This window comes from Gymnoscopelus microlampas, assembly GCF_963454915.1.
Source record: "Gymnoscopelus microlampas genome assembly, chromosome: 15".
Taxonomy (NCBI): domain Eukaryota; kingdom Metazoa; phylum Chordata; class Actinopteri; order Myctophiformes; family Myctophidae; genus Gymnoscopelus; species Gymnoscopelus microlampas.
In genome coordinates, this window is record NC_139952.1 from 33,096,702 (window position 1) to 33,116,657 (window position 19,956).

The 19,956-nt window shown below is 42.2% G+C and overlaps 1 protein-coding gene across 2 annotated transcripts; it reads left to right on the forward strand.

Moving 5' to 3' along the window:
* Positions 1-15,677: 15,677 nt before the first annotated feature.
* dpm3 (dolichyl-phosphate mannosyltransferase subunit 3, regulatory) lies at positions 15,678-17,476 on the forward strand. 2 transcript variants are annotated; one of them, XM_084080134.1, is made up of 2 exons: positions 15,678-15,714; positions 16,264-17,476. In XM_084080134.1, the coding sequence occupies exon 2, from the start codon at positions 16,297-16,299 to the stop codon at positions 16,573-16,575; it is 279 nt and encodes a 92-aa protein (XP_083936260.1). In that variant the 5' UTR covers positions 15,678-15,714; positions 16,264-16,296; the 3' UTR covers positions 16,576-17,476. The 2 variants fall into 2 exon arrangements, with proteins under 2 accessions (XP_083936260.1, XP_083936259.1); XM_084080133.1 differs by having other exon boundaries at positions 15,682-15,817.
* The last annotated feature ends 2,480 nt before the right edge of the window (positions 17,477-19,956 follow it).

The following is a 19,956-nucleotide window of genomic DNA, read 5'->3' on the forward strand; positions in this document are numbered from 1 at the left end:
AGGCGTTTTTTTGAAATGATGTGTCATAATGGAATGTAAAAGGTAATCGTGAACTATTTACTCAGCGCAAAAGAACGTTATAGACACCTCAGCGATTTTGTTTTGTATTTCATTTGTACAAGGAAACATTTCTATTGCGGGATATATGCAATTGTAATTACGTTTCTTACATTTTTTGTTACATGCCATTTTTGCAGAAATTAATGAATTGCTTAAGTAGGGGCTGGTACTTAGAACACTTACCTTTATAATTATATATTTAATGCTTGCACTTGTAGCTGCGCTATACTGTATACATTTATAGTAAATAATGCTTATGTAAATACTGCAGAATGATATGTCATACGTCCTTAAAATCACTATCTGTCCCTGGCCTGTTGGGGCCTTTGTGAGTGTCCATTTTATGTTATAGAACAATGGTTCTCAACAGGCTTTAGACTGAGTCCCCAATTTGCAATCAGTATGAAAGTAGTGAACACTAATAGTCAACAAACTGTCTGATATATTGAACATCCCAATATTCCTTGATTAAGTTGGTTCTTTGTCCCAACCCACTTGTTTAGAATCACTGTTCAGGAGATGTTCACCCATTCTGCTTGTTCTACAGTATAATATGTGTTGCTCAATGCTTACTCTTTCAACCACGGTTGCTGAACTGTCTTGACGGTTGGTGGAATGTTCCATTCATCCATCCATCCATTCATTAAAACCCCAACCAAAGTTATTATTTTTGTTTTGTGGGATGTAAATGCTGTTGTGATTGAGTGGTAGATTAGAGGTAGAGAGCAATGAAGAGGCAATACTGTAATTAGAAGCTCCAATTATACCTCTGCTACACAGCTAATCACTGGCTTCAGATGGGATCGTTTGTGAATTGTATCCCAAGTATATGAATCTCATTTGTGTGTGTGTGTGTGTGTGTGTGTGTGTGTGTGTGTGTGTGTGTGTGTGTGTGTGTGTGTGTGTGTGTGTGTGTGTGTGTGTGTGTGTGTGTGTGTGTGCGTGCGTGCGTGCGTGCGTGCGTGCGTGTGCATGCGTGCGCGTATGTGTGCTTATGTGGTGCTGACTGATAACCACGTTGATTTATTGCCCGATGGTAAAATTGTTTTGACTCAAGGGATATTTTTGATTAGCTTAACCTGGCTTGATTGTAAGTTAATGAGCTGCGCTTCTTAGGAGATGATAAGCAGATTTAAGCCCATGTAAACTTCACCTGCTGGCAGAATGTTTGCAAAGCAAAACTCATTAAAACACGAGAAATTAAGGCTGAATAAATACAGATTGGTTACCTTATGAAGACATGTATTTGTTTTGTCGTTGTTACTGCTGAGTTTATGTAGCAATATGCTTAAACATGCGATAAGCAGCATTACTTTCATCATAGTGAGATTCAGTACTGAGTTTCACCACTTGGAGGCAGCAAACGTTAACATAAGTCACCAGAAATCTCTCCTCACACTATGACATATTACAAAGATTAAACAACATTGTAGCCATTTTCATAAAACCTATGCTGTGTTAGCATTGACTGCTTAACATTAACATTTACTCTGAAACTATTTGGTCAAAACCATGAGAAGTTCAAATTAAACATTTTGAAAACTAGTTATTATAAGGCAGGGAGAGCCTGACATGTACATCCACAGTTTGGCAGGGACTGTCATGCCATGGTTTAGAAGTTATTGATTAATTAATATTGGAGATAAGTTAGTAATATGGTGCCCAGAATTGTGAGCAGCCTCCCTGGCCACAACTGCAGTCACTTAGATGAGCAGCCAATATAATAATAAAGTGACCAGCCCATACATACATGACAAGTTAATGAATTCAACACATGGCTTTGAGTCCTGCCAAATTCCCAGTTAAAAATCACATATACCATAAGCTGGTTGTATTGAGTGAAGGAAGGTGTGGTCGAGTGGTGACTGAATGCCATGGTTATGTCCTTACAACAGCTCAGACACTGCTCTGGATAAGTGTGCCAGCAAACCGCCTAAAATCTAAAGATGAAAATACATTTGTATAGTGCACAACGGGCACCCCTTATCCATGGGATATGAGGGTAAGATGAGGGCCCTTGAGACAACAAACCCAGACAGCCAACAAAAAAAACTAACCAGGTCATACAAGTTCATGAACTCTACACAAAGCCTTGTTTAGCCCAAAGTTATTACCCATGGGCTTGCTTGACATAGATTTCTAAAGTACTAATGAGAAAAGTGTGCCCTCTGTTGGTTGACTGACAAATGTATATGGAAGAATATTGCAGTCTCTCTGACGTCCATGAATGAAATGATATCGTTTTTGAACACACATCACGAACCAGCCGTCTGGCAACGGAATTCTTGCTAAATAAAATGAAAACACCTTGTGAGCGAGAGAGGTGCCCACGAAGCGTAATGACAGACATCTGCTTGCGATAGGGGCATTAACACCTTACATGTGTGGGTGCTTTGCATTCCTTATGTAGACGTAATGTAAATCACTACAGTATACTCTTTACGAGCTTCGATATTGAAAATCCGACATATGTGTTTAATTGGAGCCATATTCAATGGGAAACCATGGGGCGGTTTAGAGCTGCCTCAGCCAAGAAGGGAAAATATATTTTTTTAGAGGGGGTGGGGGGGGGGGGGGGGGGGGGTTTAGTAAAAAATTATAAAGCCCACAGCCTTGACGCAGGCCAAGGTTCTTTTGAAATATATTTTAAAAAAAATACTCGCGCTCCCTCCACTAGCTTTATCTGTGATCCCCTGTGATACAGACTAGAGTTTACATATTGTATTCATACCATACGTACGTATGGTATGAATGAGTGAACCCCACTTCCCTCCCCTCCATTCTCAACTCCGTCCATCTCACTCCGTTTCTCTACTACCCCTTCTTTCTCTTGCATCCACCTCTACCCCTTTCTTCCTTTCTGTCTCTCTTTCTATCCCTCGCTCTCTGCCTTTTACTCCCCTCTTTCTCCATCTCTCCATCTGATCTCTCTCACTCCTCCGTCTCACTTAGCCCTCCTCACCTTTTCTCTATGTCTATCACCCCATTTATGTGTGTTTCACTCTCTATCCCTCCCTCCCTCTATCCCTCTTTCTTTCTTTCTCTCTGTCTGTCTCTATCCCAGCTCTATATCTCCCATTCTCTCTATCTCTGTCCTCCCTTCTCTCTTCTGCCCACCTCCCTCTTTATCTCTGTCAGCCTGTCTGTCAGTCTGTCTGTCTGTCTCTCTCCTTCGCTCTCTCTTCCTCCTCCAAGCTTCTCCTGCACCTCTCCTCTTTAGCCTAAATCTGTAACAGATTGGGTTTAGCCTGACTGGAGGTATGCAGCCACAACACCACATGTATGGGTCTGTATAATCCCTCTGCTGAGTATTAAGCACACAGCATGGGCATTCTCTTAAAGACCTGGCAGGAATTACAAATGCATAATCTCCACGATCATCATTTAGCGTAGTTCAGAGAGGGAGAGAAAAAAACTGAGTGGTTCTTGGGGAAGGGTGGGGTTGAGTTGAGGGGAGTCATTTGAACTTATGATGCAGTCTGAGCCATATACAATCTGTGAGTGACTGTACTGCTCTGCGCCATCTGGAGGGCTCATGTCAAGCTCACAGTGTATGGGTCTGTCTGAAAGCCTTCAAAACAACAACAAAAAACAGGGTGCTAAACCACACACTGATAAAAGGCCGCAATTCGTTTTTTGAACCCCACTCTGAAGAGTGTCTGTAGGCCTACCCTACGGTGGAATACATTTGTCTGTATGAGAAACCTGTTTAATAGAGCTCCATTGATTCAAAGCCATTACCGTGGTAATGTGTGACGGAGACCCGCAGCTACGATTAAGTAGGTGCGGTTGAAAATAAATAAATAAACAAATAAATAAGTGAATGCATAATAGATGGTTGTGTGGTTGCAATGCTTTTCACACCAATCTATGTAGTCTCTATAGGTCTATGTAACACAGATGATCTTTTGTTGGATAAAGGCCAATGGTGATGCCTCTCATTCCCATTTTTCATTTCCGTTATCCGGTTTCCTCAAAGTTTGAATTCAATAAAGTTGGCCTAACCTTATTCGTCTGGATATGGCCACCGCTGAAACATTTACGTTTACTCACACCCATCTATCCCTCTGCCCATGAGACTGAGCAGCATTAATAACATATAATACATCTCCCGGCTTTTATCACATTGATAAGCTGAATGGAGGAAGAGGGGAAAAAATCAATCAACTAAATGTTGACTAAGAGGATTTGAGGAGGCGTAGCGGGCCCATCTTCCCTCACTATAATAAATGAGAGGTGACAGTAATGCTAGACGGGGTCCATATGGCCACATACTGTAACCCAGTGCACTGAAGCCGCGAAGGGGGAACCGCAGGGCTAATTATATATATATATATATATATAAAATATGCTGTTCCAGGGACCCTGGAACAACATATTTTGAGATGGGGGTCCACGGCCAAATACATATAATTTTAATAAAGAAAATATAAAAATAATTAATACAAAATGACCACTTCTGTTCTTTTACTTCCTCTGTCCGGTTTAGGTGAGTTCACACACACACGCGTTGTCACCGGACGTTCCATCCACTCCCATGATATGGGAAAAAAACGGAAAGACGGAGTCTAGGGGTTTGAATCCACCGCGGTACATCCGGTTTTGTCGAGCTCTATACAAACACAATTGGCCCGTGTTCTGGGAAGGGAAGCCGGGCACCGAGGGTGATATGTGTCACTGTATGTATTCCTACAGGCTGGGATGGAACCTGTCAGCAGGGAGTGTTGGGCGGGAGGAGTAGGACGGAGGCTCTATGTCCTCCTGGTAGGGGCTCCTCACTGGCAGGTGAGTCAGTAGGATACAACAACAGTGACAACAAACAGATTGGGAAAGTGGTAAAATGCTAAAAGAAAAAAGAAGGGGACTAGGGGTCCCTGAAATTAAAAAGGTTGAGAATCACTGAACTAAATTATACTGGAACCCCAATCTACACTGTAAAATCCTCAGTGTTAATTTAACTTTGAGGGTCCATATGGTTCCATTTGTGCAATCTCAGTCCATTTGGACCCCTGGTGGTCCCCGGACCCCACGTTGAGAACGAGTGGGCTAATAGTGCACATCTGACTGTAAGGGAAAATACACAACAGTCTATTTTGACCAGACATCCCTGTTTGTCGGTCGCATCCGTCTGAAACAGCATTATGTGCTTACAGTATGTGATTATTAGGGTATGATTGTTGCATAACAATTAGCTGCACACAAAGGCACAGTGGGTAAAACTGTATTTGTAGTCCTGCCCAAAGTCCAGAAGCCTAGTATCTCTCTTGGCCATTGGGAGCGCCCTTTGGAAGTGGTCTAGATGTTTGGTTTCCAGATGGCAGGATGGCAGTGTCAGTTGGTCAAGCTGTACGTCTGTTTGTCCATCACCTTGGGCTGAAACAACATACAGTATCTCTAAAGCTCCTTGCTGAATTGCCGCGAAATTTACCATGCACCATAATGCCCCCCGGAGAATAAACCAAGTGATTTAGGTGACCCCATGGCTTTTACAATAGCACCACCCGTAGGCCACAATATACGCATAATCTAATAATACAGGCAGCTTGCAGGATGAACCCTATTGATTTAAAGGAGCACTTCATCCATTTTCAACCTAATCTTTATATAATTGGTCCTCCTCACTAATGCTCATTACAAGACGGCACAATTTCCTTCTACTCACTCTGTCTCTCATTGGTGGTCCAGAAATGGACAGTTCAGAAATCAATGGTGATTACAAGCTAATAATAGAAACTACAGCCTTTCTTAGCAGTTCTTGCATAAAAAAAGAAGAAGATTGAAATCTTTTTTTTTGGGGGCTTTGCTGCCTTTATTCAGATAGTGACAGGAAACGGGGAGAGAGACAGGGAGTGACACACAGCAAAGGTTGTCGGGCACTCGAAAAAAGCTTGAAATTACAAACATGCTTATCGATGATGATGTCCCTGGAACTGGCCACAGCCCTCCTCAAAGCGATTAGACAGAAATGGTGCCGTCTTATATTAAGCTTTATAGTTTTAGGACCAATGATATGAAGATAAGGTTGAAAATGGGTACTCCTTTTAAAGGGGAAATCCACCCATTTTCAATATTTAACTATGTCATTAATATAGCATAAAGGAGTTGTGTGGAAATAAGAAAAAAGTTCCCCCCTTTCTGTGTTGCCTTGAACTGGAGGATTGATTGTGGGTTTAACATTGCAAATTACAACATGATGAGTCATCACGTTGTAATTTGCAATGTTAAACCCACAATCAATCCTCCAGTTCAAGGCAACACAGAAAGGGGGGAACTTTTTTCTTATTTCCACACAACTCCTTTATGCTATATTAATGACATAGTTAAATATTGAAAATGGGTGGATTTCCCCTTTAAGTGACCCCATGGCCTTTCCTTTAGCGTCTCCTTCAGGTAATGTACAATACACCCCCCCCCCCACACATTCTGCTACTAATTACTTGTGGTTGCTTTTTGTTTTGTTTTTCTTCTTCATTTTCAGCCCCACTAGAGAGATCATGGGGTTGATGGTAATGTCAGTCAGTTCAAAGCACTGTGGTCCGATTGAGTGTAATGAGCAGCACAGCCACTGGGCCGCTAGTGGGGCTTATAGACTCCTCTGTCTTGTTGTTTATTTAACCACATGAACCCTAGTGTCCATATTCTGGGGGCGAATATTGGGGGCCTCTGGTCAACGGATATAGGGTTTACTGTAAGAGAGGGGCATAAAGGGATGGCTTCAAGTTGTCCAAATCACGCAGAACCACATGTGTAGTCAGAACGAGATGATATAATAGTTATTAGCTTTTTTATGTGTTTGTGTTTTATTGTTGTAATAAAACATGATAACATGCCCACATAATGAATTCACCAGTGAAAAATCTTGGCATTGCACATTTATGCAACCCACAAATACGTTGAACGTCGACATTGGTTTCTGAACCAAAAATACAGTACGTTTCATATCAGTGTGTGAGCGATTCCCAAGCACAAATCGATGTTTTCGGGGCCGCTTGTTTTGGTTCATTCAACATCCTGTGCATGTGCAATTACAGAACGGGTGTTAATCTATTGTGTCCACCACCATGGCTTGCCAACAAGGGTGGCACAATCATCGACATGTGAGGCTGTAGTGGGCAACACTGGACGGGGTGGAGGATGTGGTGAAGGTGTGTGTACCAAGGAAGCTGGAGGCCATCAGGGCCAACTACTCCTACCCCCTCCACATGGAGATTGAAGAGCGGGTGGTTAAGAGGAAGGACTTATTCCTTTACCTTAAGGTGAGGTTGGAGGTCAGTCCTTTGTGCCGTTTGCTATGAGAAAGTATAACGATGCACGCATGGGGCAACGGTAATCGACTTTCCGTGATTCCGTAGCAATGCTGTGACTAATGTAACATCCACTCTGTTGTCACCCGTTACGTTACCTGTGGTTTGTGCTGATGTCATAATAACTACTCCCTTGAAGTGGGCCTAACTTGAAAAAGCGGGGTGTACTGAAGTAGTTTTGCAGGCTGCAGATAGATTCTATTGGGGCGTTTTCTGGACACCTGCAGGCACCGATTAGCCATTCTGTTCTTTGGATTTTATGTAAAGCACTTTGTAACTTTGTTCTGATATGGGTCCTATAAATAAAGCATATTTGTATTATATTATTCTGTGTAGCATTTGTACATCTGCTTTTCTATAAATAATCAGACCACTCTCTAAGTTCCATAAACAAGATGTTTCTATCTAAATCATTAGCTCCTTTTTGACCCAAACAAAAAGGCGCAAATCATGAAGAATCTGATCTTTTATAATAAATAATTTATTTCCAACCCCTGACTGACCCGTTAAACAGAATTTCATTCTCAAACCACTGCAGCTGATAGCTGATTTGAAAACATAAAAATCTAATAATTTTGGTAAACCTCAAGTGGGTCTTTATAGGAACATATGGACCTCCTCCCATAATGGATTTATCAAACCAGGCTGTATTAAACAGGCCTAGTCGCTGGCCTCGGGGTGTAACCCTTTAACGCTGGTGTAACGTGGGGTATTTGTCTTCACGCTCTGCGTATAACACATAACGACTAGGATGTTATTATTTCCACAGAATCTAGGCATGGAAATGGCATTTGGTGAGTAATGATACTCTGTTAATCGGAAAACATGGTGTGAGAGCAGCAGTGGGGTGGAAACATTTTCAACTGAACCTTCATGTCCTGTGACACAACCATAAGGCAGGTCATGCGGTCATGCAGGCAGGTACATTTTTAGAAATCGTAATTTTTTGTTTTTTTGACTGTTTATGTATTTTATTGGACAGTACCGTGAAAAATGACGGAATAGACCGGATAGGGAGGCGCAGTGACACAGAACATTAGGTCGTGTGTCAGATATGAAACCATGATGTCACAAACAGATCTGCGGCCCTGAGGCACCCGGACGCTGCGTATACATCTAGACTACAGAGTGGTTTTCCATTTTTGGCCGAGCCTGCTGAGTCGGACGGCAACAGGCCCCTGCGCCGTTAAAATTCCAGGTCTCTGAAAAGCGAAAGGCAAGGCAAATCTGAGTGTCAACAGGGGATCGGTAAACCACACGTTTCCTGGACGGCTCTGTCAAGACCAGCTGTGCATACATCACAGCCCTGATCGCGTGCGTGTGCGTGTGCGTGTGCGTGTGTGTGTGTGTGTGTGTGTGTGTGTGTGATGCACAACACACAGAGCGATGAAAGGACAGGGAGAGAAAGACACTGACAGGAGACAGGGAGATGGACTTGGACTATGCTATGAATTGTCATTTATTGTTACGTGTTAAGATCCTTTCTCCTGGGCCAACTAATGTTTTATTGTGCCAATAAAGCCCTTTGAATTGAAAATGAAACAGAAATGAAACAGACAAAGCGGGAGAATACGAGAGGGCGCAAGAGAGAGACATGGAAAGAGAGAAAGTGATGCCAACAGAGATAGACAGACTTTAAGGCGGATGTGGCTATAGGTTGGGTGAGTGGGAGGTGACCGTGTGAGAAGAAAGGACTAAAAACAGTCTGATCATCGCTTTAAAGTCTGGGTCCTCTCAGCCCTATCTGTTACCACGTCAACTCGCGAGCCAACACCCCCCCACCCCGCTCACTCAAATCTCTCTCTTCACCTTCCAAACACTCACAAGTTAAAGGGTCAGAGATCGGCAGGTGCCCGAGGGGGTCAGTCAGCAGTCTGAGGTTCGGGTTTCTGAGAGGGGTCAAACAGTATGGGGTCTGGAAGGTATAGGAGGACAATATGGCTAGTGTCCAGAGAGCAGGAGCCCCACAGCATCGACACAGACCAGCAGTCTTCTCTAATCAACTTCATCTACCGCAGACATAACAGACAGCCACAGCCTGTCCGAGACAGAGGCAATCAGCTTTCAGGGCATTATATACTGCATCCATCTAACGCAGACATAATCCTTGACCTTTCACATTTACATCGGATGTCAATGACACACACAATGTCAATGCCTAATGTCCAGTGCATCTGTCAAATCGACTGGTGTAAAATGCATATTCTGACTTGGAACATAAAACACTATGCCTAACAATGCTTTTGTGGAGCTAAAATAAATAGTAAACATACAGTGCAGAATGTATGGACTAATTAAATGCAGAATAAATAGGATTAATTTACACAGGTTTAAATTAATTCATTCTTTGCCAGGAACTATTATTGCCCTGCTGTATTGTTAGTGCATTTGACAAATAGATTTTAATTTGTCTTTCTAGCATTTACATCAGTCCCAAATCAAACCTAACCAAATAGGACTTTATCAAGGTAATGAGAAACTAAGGCCTTGTCCTTTATGCAGTCAATACCCCTTGTATCCTTGTAATTGTCCTAATAGTTTTTTTGTAAGCAATTGCATATTTTGTTTTGCTTTCTTGTTTGTTTTTCAGGTTTGCATTTCTAATGCATGCCCTGTTTCTCCGGAGTCCCTGGCTCCTCATTATATAAACGAGTCGATTGGTCTTGCAGCCTGTATGGTCAAATCAATGCAGCGGTGGCAAGAGAGATGGGAAATGTAGCAACCAATACAACATGCTTGACTGTACTCAGTTAATGATCACATCACAGTGGATAGCTACATTTGTTTGCGTACAACAATGTTCAACTCTATACTGTAGCTACATCTGCATCCTCAGACCTCAGCTCAGGCAACAGAGCCATAATGAGTCTATTCACCAAGCACTGTAAATGTGCAGGAATGTATCCGGCTGACATAGGGACAATAGCACCTCACACTGCAACACTGTATAACGGCAAGGTGGTAGATTCAATACCACAAGGTGGTACCGGCAAGGTGGTAGATACTACAACATACACAGTTTGAGAGAGTAAAATTCTTGGGTTTCAGCTCTTCAACATTGTAGCTTAGCTACCAAAGATAAATGACAAAACAAAAAGTTCAGATAAGTACACATGCCCCAACCCCCGCCCAGCCGCCCGCCCAAATTCCCATTACAACCAATTATTGGAAACATAAGATGAGATCACTATGCTCTAGTCTAGACCTGCAGCCTTGGATCTTCAGCTACCATGCTGGGTAACTGTATGGGTGACCCACTTTTCACCAATCAATACCTCCCCAGGTCCCATGCACTGACTTGCCTATCTGATGTTAAGAGGAAATTGTGCAGTCCAATTTAAAATAGCCCAGGGGGTGGTTGGCTTTCATAACATGTGCCAATTAGTTCCACTGTCAATAATGATAATGCTGAAGGACACTGTGTACTAGGAGAGGAGGGCATCACCGGGCTTATGCCGTTGTTCATTGTTAATGGCCGTTACACTGACAAGAGCAATTTAATCATTCACACACACACACACACACACACACACACACACACACACACACACACACACACACACACACACACACACACACACACACACACACACACACACACACACACACACACACACACTCACACACACACACACACACACACGAATACAACAGAGCGTGGATGTAGTTCGAGGGGGTTAGCATTGTAAGGTGGAATTGTACCCCTGTGAGGCTAATCGCTAATGACGTCTTATAAAGGTCAACAAACAAAGCACTTGTGGGACAAACATAGGCCATGTGATGAGATTCATTAAGACAGCATAGGGTATGAGGGGGCAGAGAGATAAGCACATTCCTCCACCGTTTCACTCTGACCACCGGTTCGCTTGGCTGGGTCGTCACAGCGACAGCTGAAACAGGTGGGTGTATTTTTTTACTCAGACCGCCGAGGGGCCGAGACAACAAGTGCCCACTTCTCATGTGGTTCGAACCAGTCACACTTGGCCACACTTTGACCCTACAGAGGCACTTAAGGAACCCAAGAATTACCTAAGTATAGTCTCCCCCTTAAATCACTAGAGGCTGCTTCACAGCTGCTACCTCAACTGGTTCATGTAGTGGCGAGTTGATGTTGGCTTGAGGATATATGAAAGCAGACAGCTTATCGTAATGACACTGTTAGTCATTTCAGCTTGGGCACAATGCATGGGTGGGCGCATGCGCACATGTACGCACACGCACACGCACACACACACACACACACACACACACACACACACACACACACAGTGACTGCATAACACTGAAGTCTCCAACTCAGGAAACAGAGGGTTCCTGTTTTTGAGCCCAAACTCTATTGTTATCTTAACCAGCTTTTTGAGTGTATATCCAGTCTCTCTCTCTCTCAGTGTAATTTGCTCTCTAATACCGCAAAACACTTATCTGGCCCTTTCACTCCACTAATATTGACGCAACCAAAGAGATAGAGTCAACACAACTCTCCATTACCACTTTTCCAGTTTTATCTGACGCCCCCATCTTCTCTAAACGGTAGGAGTCATGCAGTCCCCCCCCCCCCCCACCCTCAAGGATCCAGATTTTTTTTTTACATCACTATTTCCTCTGTCTCTCCTGCTCTCATTCTCACCTCCAATCTGTCTGAGTCTCCATGTCTGTGCCCCCCGCTACAAACAACAATTAAGCACATTAAAACACGCAGCCATTTTTAAAATGATTGGACCAAATATTATAACGTCAATTACACAATAGGTATGCATTAATGGTTATTATGAATTATTTAGCATATCTTAAAATATACAATCTTGAATGTGAAATATTGACAGTATCATCACATCTACAATCACACGTCTCTGTTGCTCTGTCTCCAACTCTCTGCCGGCGGTGCTCTGTGACTCAGTCACCGCTGAGCTGTGGGAACCAAGCCGCTGTGTGATGTGTGCAGCCGAAGGTGTTAGGGGAGTGAAGAGAAGTCTGGACATGCAACAGCTGGATTTAATGCACCATTAAGGTCATCTGTTGTTCAAACTGCACCTGCAAGTCCCCCGATTTTCAACCCTCCTTCTAAACCTCTCTCCCCTGCCTGCGTCTCTCCCTCCCTCCCTCTCTCCTCCGCCACACTCTCTTGCCCTCTCTCCGTTCACCCACATAGTCATTCAATCACACTCTTTTTTTCCTCTCCTACCCTCACCCCTCTCTCTCACACACCTTCTCTCCTTGTCTGATATAATATCCTCTCTTTCTGGCCCTTCAAACCCCTGACCTTCTCTGCCTTCTTATTGCCCACATTTCTTTCTAACAGTCTAACCTTCTGTCTCTTTTGTGTCTGAATCTCTCTGCGTTTCTGGCTCTTTGTGTCCTGTCTATGTTGTATCTCAACATCCCTCTCTCTCTCTCTCTCTTTCGATCTCTGTCTCTCTCTCTCTCCCCAAGTGCCCCCTCCCTCTCCCCGGCTGTTGTGTTGAGTCTGCCAGGCCTTCTCGGCTGGGGTGCAGGTTTCCTGAGTACAGGAACAGAACAGGAGCTGGCAGAGAGACACTCTGAGAAACGCCAGCTTGCCTGTTCCCACTGAGCCTCACACACGATCACACTACTACTCATGCTGACGCAACAAGGGCGAGACGGAGGGCACGCTTCTGTGCTGCATAGCCAAAGATTCTGTTTACGCATGGAGATTATGTAAATCCCCATGATACATGCTACACAGTATACACAATGTGTCAGATTAGCCTAATGTTATTTGCAAGGAGAAAATACGTTTTCAACTAAATCAAACAACACTACTGTCCTTTAGTAATTTTTATTTTATTTTTTAGCTTTATGGTGAGAGAGAAAGGACTGGTGTTTATAGTTCATTTATTCTTTTTTAGTTATTTATTTGCCCCTATATGACATAAGTTGTAGCCCCCACTAGATGCACTGACAGCCAGGCAAATTTACTGTAGGTGTACCGTAATCTTCACTACTATTGTGTGGGAAATGTGTGTGCAATAACCCCGGGACGACAATTATAGCCTTGCCTTATCATGCCCAATACTTTTGGGTTGTATACAGCTGTAAAGTCATACACATGCAGGGGGTGGGACTATTTGAAAAAATAAATAATTTTGCCAACAGTTATTAATAACAAGACTTATTTATAAAGAGACACATGCAGGCCTGCTATCATGTTTGCGTGTACACAACATCTTATAAACAGAAGAAACAGCTTTTTGCCCCTCAGGCAAGCACTCACACTGTCATGCACACTATTAACACTGGCAAACACACAATCATAAACACTGGCGTACCCAAGAATAACTCAATTTTTTTCAGGGAGGCTGATGTTTATCTTTCAGTGGCTCTTTAGTGTCTCCCGTGCCCTGGTTAAGTGAATGGTGTTTACGTCGCCCGCTCCCCCTAAGAATGCTCTAAAGAGGCCTGCGGCCCTGCGCCCTCTGTGGCCTGACGGACAGTATAAGTTCACTGCTGTCAATGGACGGATATGACCCATAGCACCTAAAGGGACATTCGACTCTAATGGCAAAGTGCACCCCAGTGTCAACTTCCTAATGCTTTTCAGCTACCAGTTGTTGCATTCCTTGCTTAAATTGGTAGCCTATCACATTAGCATTTATAGGTAGCTATTAGTTGGTAGTAATGACTATTATCAGAATGGCTTCACTAAATTAAGAGCAGAACACAGAGAAAGACAATTAGAGGTGCACATGCTAAAGCCTGGATAGGGGCCTCATTCAGGGCTCAACCTATATCTCTCTCTCCCTCCCTCCCCCTCTCTCCCTCCACCTCCCCCTCTCTCTCTATGAATGAATACACCACTAGCAAAAACAGTGTACGACACAGCTGGTTTTACTGCTTGTCCTATGAAATATCTCTCAGTTAAAGGCAGTGGTGTAAAGTAACCAAGTACATTTACTCAAGTACTGTACTTAAGTACAATTTCAAGGTAAAGGCAAAACACACTAACCACTTCAGCCATATACATTTTGGCCATTTGAAAATAGCAGATCTACAAGCTCACAATGCGTCGCATTGTGAGCTTGTAGATCGTCTATTTTCAAAATATTTTTTACACATTTTGAACTTGTGAAATGGGACATTATGCACAATGAGTACTTTTACTTTTGTACTTTAAGTATATTTTGATACCAATACTTTTGTACTACATTTTTAATTCCAGACTTTCACTTGTAACGGAGTATTTCTACATTGCAGTATTGATACTTTTACTTAAGTAAAACATGTGAGTACTTTTTCCACAACTGGTTAAAGGCCAGATCGAAGCAGATGGCACGTAGGGTTGCCAACCGCCCCTTGAAATAAGGAATCGTCCCTTATTTGAAAACTAAAAGACGTGTCCCTTATTGAAGTGATAAGGGACACACTTTCTCCCTTATTTGGGGAAATCAATCAATGACACACATCAACAAGTTCAAACAGCTCATATACATATATACTATAATACAGATTGTCAGCCACTTAAACCCTCTAGACCAGGGGCAGGCAAACTTAGGCACGGGTGCCAACATTGGCACAGGGGAGGGTATAGTCACTGGCACACTGGCATAAGTATGAGAGAGAGTGCATTTTTCTTTTTAAAATAAAATATTTAAAAATATTTAGTCAATTAAATTATGTCCCCTCACATCTGTCTGCAAATTACCTCCTGGACTCCCAGTCGGGTGTCCCTTATTTGAACAGGTAGTTGGCAACCCTAGACGGCAACAAATCTGAAGATTTGTGGTGTCGTAGGCTATTTATTGCCTATTTTTATTGTACTCTCACACGTTCTATAGTTTACATTGATTATAATGGTAATAATGTATATGGTGCATAAAGTAACTAAGTACATGTACTGAAGTACAATTGTTAGGTATTTTTTACTTTACTGGAATATTTCCAATTTGCAATGCTTTTACTTCTACTCCACTACATCTCAAAGACCAATATTGTACTTTTTAGTCCACTACAATTACTTGAAAACTTACTTTGAAGATTTTGAACATCATTACAAAACATACATTAACCACTTCAACCCTATGGTTGAACCCTATTTGAAAATAGCCCACGAACGACACTCTGTGAGCTTGTAGATCTGCTATTTTCAAAATATGTTTTATACATGACGAACTTGTGAAATGGGACATACTGCATAATGAGTACTTTTACTTTTTCTACAATGTGTTATTGATACTTTTAAGTAAAACATGTCAGTACTTCTTCCACAACTTCTTCCTCTCACACACTAGCACACTGGCATTTGCAAATACCTAGTGATGACTACAGTTCCCATCAGGCTTTTCCCCACTATTACGTCATATTTCAGCGCAGCGCTGAGTAAGCTTAAGAGAAGGTAAAACATTGGATTACCCATCGCATTAATTTATCTCATTTATAGACTCTCGTTTAGAACCGAATTTGACAACTTTGTGGATGTGTTTCATCTTCATAGAGAGGTAAATGTCCGCTCGTTGCCACTGCCACCGTGTAACGAATGTACGGCTACGTTTGTGATGCATTTAGCTGCAGCAAAGCTAGCTCACGTTTTGAATGGTGACAGGTTCACTTCAACTTTTGTATCATCTTCATCCCGAGCCTTGGATCAAGACCATCATAGATGTATTTTATGATAACATTTTATGATTTGATCAAATACATCTATGATAGCCTTGATCCAAGGCTACGTCTTAACCCTAAGAGAATATATCCTTTTGAATGTCTGCGAGGCAGGTCGGGTGTTCATTTATCATTATTAATAGTTTGCTAATCCGTTATTATTGAAGTCAGGAGGCGGATGTTCGATCATAACGTTATTTCTGCTGATATATCTGATACGCTCGTGTGTTGTGTGACAGTGAGTGTGGGTGATTCATGCACCAACCGTTGGTTCTCTCTTGCTCAGGTTGTCCTCCATCTGTTCGCCATCATCATTATCATGACGAAGCTCCTGGAGTGGCTTTCTGGCGTGTTGATACTGGGCGTCGCCTGGGCGGTTGTGAGTTTCGACCTGCTGGACCTGAGTGTCCCGCAGCCCTACAGGGAGGTGGCCTGGCCGATGCCCTTCTACCTGCTGGTGACGTTCGGATGCTACTCCCTGGCCACCATAGGGTACAGGGTGGCCACCTTCAACGACTGTGACGAGGCAGCCAAGGAACTACTGGAACAGATCAAAGAAGCAAAAGAAGACCTGAGGAGAAAGGGATTGAAGATGTAAAGAAACGCTTGTTTGGATTTTTTTTTGCCGCTTTCGGAACCCTGTATACCTTTTTTTTGTAATTGGGATGACGTATCCATTATCCCACATACAAAAAAAGGTATACAGGGTTCCAGAAAGGGGCTGGAAACTTTTGAGAGACTATATTTTTCTACAGGCAATGCAAAGACTCACAGGGCCCTGTGTGTGTGATTATCACTGACCAGAGCTCAATTTCATGTCCATAATTGATGTTGGCGAAGTCATACAGAGATTGTGAGGTTTCTGCTCTGAGGGTGTGTGAGACGTGATTATGTCTACTGTGCATCTACACACATCTGTTACTTGTTTACGAGCTGATATGGCCTGAATACCAATAACACATTTTCTTTAGTGGTGACTGGTGAGAGTGTCTGATGCAATGGCATCTGCTGCAAATTAACTATTGATTAGTCGGTGCTTGACAAAATGAGAAATGCCACATATTGGTCTTATTTCCTGTGTTCTTCTCAATCAGTAAAGCAATTAGAGAAGTCTAGATGGTGATACAAAATGCAGGATAACTGCATCAAAGAAACGACTGAATGACCCTTTAGTGTTTTTTTTTGTGTGGAAATAATGCTCTTTGGGACATACTAGTGCATATAACATCCCTAAATTCACATCTGTAGCCAATTACTGGTCATCGTGGGCCCACTGATGAAACTGGGACTGAATATTGTTGCCTTGGGAAGGCATCTCTCTTGTTTAGAGGATTTGGAATGGACTTTTAAGGACCTGGGTGTGTCTGGTTGTAGATTAATAATCTGAATCTGCCGACTAGTTTTTTATGTTTAAGAAATGCACATTCCATTGTAATATTTGACATGCGCCCCAGAGGCTGTTGCTGTGACTTAATAATAAAAGTCCACAAAAATATGCATGTGTGGGGTGTTGGTTTATGAGAATGTGTGCGTCAGTGTATGCATGAGTGATGAATGTCTTATTGAAGCATGAACCACATGTCCCTGGGGCGCTATACAACTTTCCTCAAAGCTTGCCTCTGTGCAAAAGACAGACACCTCTTTTGTCCCGTTCTGTAGTTAGCTTGAAATATACTGTACATCATAGTACTTCCTTGTTTTCTCTTACTACATTCTTTTTAGAGAAAGTTTAAGCCAAGTATATAGATCAGAACTAATCTCCTGTGTTTGGCACCATTAAAAAGCTGCCTATGCTCATTTTCAGTGGCTCCTGCTGAGTATAAACAAAGCATAGCCTGGTGAAAAGGCATCATTACAGGGTTTCAAAAAGCTCCCATAACTTCTGAGAGAATGAAAAAAAAAAAGAAAGAAGAAAGAAACGCTGGCAGTTCTCAGTGTGCAGCTCTGCCCGTTGTTCCGTTTGGCTGTAGCCCATCATACTTTGCAACGTCACCCCCCACGAATCTCCGCAAGCTGCTGCGGGAGCAGACTGGATGAAAGGCAACCAGTGATTTAACCAGAAAGGCTTCTTTGTTTGGCAATTACACCAAAAGCTTCTCTTGCAAGGTAGTTCTGCTCTGACTCCCAGCCACACGTGAATTAGACTAGCACGTTTCGTTATCACCTTTCACTGCAAGGGCAACTTTGAACATCCCATCTGTTCATTTATTTATTTTCAATAGGCTGCCAACAACATTCTGGGATAAGTTTAAGATTCCGTCAGCCCATAAAACAATACAATGAATACACAAACAGAATTGTCATAAAACAGTCAAACAGAAACACTTCTGCTTTTAATCACTTATCCCAAATATATACTGCTGTCGTCCCACACCATGTTCATATTTATACAATGGGGAAAACTAATCCAATGTACAGACAAGAATGCATGTGCCTCCATTAGAAAAGTCTAGAGCTTGATGCTAAATCTCATTGTTTACAGCCTACATTGGGGGATTACCATCCCTGTTAATGTTGGATGAGAATCAGTATTCATAAGTGGCGACATGCTTGATAGAGTACAGTTATTTGTAACACTGACTGAAATCCATAACAATGATTGCATACTGATTCTGTAGCACATCAAGCACTCTCACTTCAATTTGGGTCTAAAAGGCACTTGTCCTCTCAGGAGAAAGAAACATTTGAGTGTGGCCTTTGCATTTCAATTGACCCTCTCAAAAGACTCAGCGTTACCAACTTTGAGAACTTATTAGAGTGCAGCATCCTAGCTGCCCAGCATGCACAAACACCCAACACCCAATTAACAAATATGCTTAAAGTCTGTATACAAACAATTTCCTTTCTCCAATAAATTATTTGTATGGTAAAAGGCACAAGACTGGGGCAAAACCCAGTGGCTGGTGAAATTGTGGGCAATTTGTTTGAGATAGTCAGTGGTGGTGTCTATAATACTGTGAATTCCTGGATATTAAATATCTGCAATTTTCTGTAGTGATCCCGGACAGTAATTTATGTTGTTAAAGTGCACTGAAGTAACTGTTGTAATTATATGTTGACTCCCCCTGCTCCTTCATTTTCTTCTATCTGCGGATGTGTTGTTTTGATAAAACTCAGTCTGCATTGAGTGTTTTGTCAGAGTGATTGTTATTTGGGGTGCTTTAACTTTGCTCTCTTCAGCATGCTTCTCGCTCAGTCTCGGCACATGGAGAGCGGTTTTCTCTCCTATGATCTATGGTGGATTGTTACATTGCATAACCAGATGTTTAGTTACTTTGTAAGATAATTATAAAGAAGTCAAAAGCACACAGTAATAGTAAATGGTAGTGTTTATGAATTATTTAGTATATGAATTATTATATCTCAATGGATGTTCAGTACTCTTTATGGGAGGGCATATGACGTTAAATTGAATGTCAAATCAAATCAAAAACATATTATTTTCAAATACATGCTCATTCAGCAACTCAATCGGTCTGTGATGATTCAAGACAGTGCTGTATATTCATTTCGGTGCAAGATTTCTGCAGTACCTGTTCAGCCTGGTTTCCATTCCATTTTAAAACAGTACCCATCCGGTATAGAGCCTGCCTACTATATGCACTTTGTTATGACACTGGCCCAGGAGAAGACGCAGTTAAAAGCCCAAAAGTGTTTTTTTTTATTAATTAATCAAAAACAAACAAACAAACAAACAAAAACTAAATGGATGAGATGTGTCATGTGAGGAGCAATAAATTCTGTAGTGTAGTGCGTGTTTTGCATGAGTGTGGTGTGTGAAAAATCTAATCGAACTGAATAGGTTCCAGGAAGGCAGGGTTTTAAAGTGGGGTGAACACCAGGCCCAGGTGCACCCCAATCAGCCTGATGAAATTGTCACTGCCCTCCCAGAGACCTATGAACCAATGACAATGCCCTTCTCGGGCAAAGCAAAAAAGAATAACAAACTAACCTATGGTAAAAACACAAAGGCTGAAAG

Excerpts from the sequence above, each read along its gene's own strand:
- dpm3 (XM_084080134.1), top strand. The coding sequence starts at position 16,297 with ATGACGAAGCTCCTGGAGTGGCTTTCTGGCGTGTTGATACTGGGCGTC.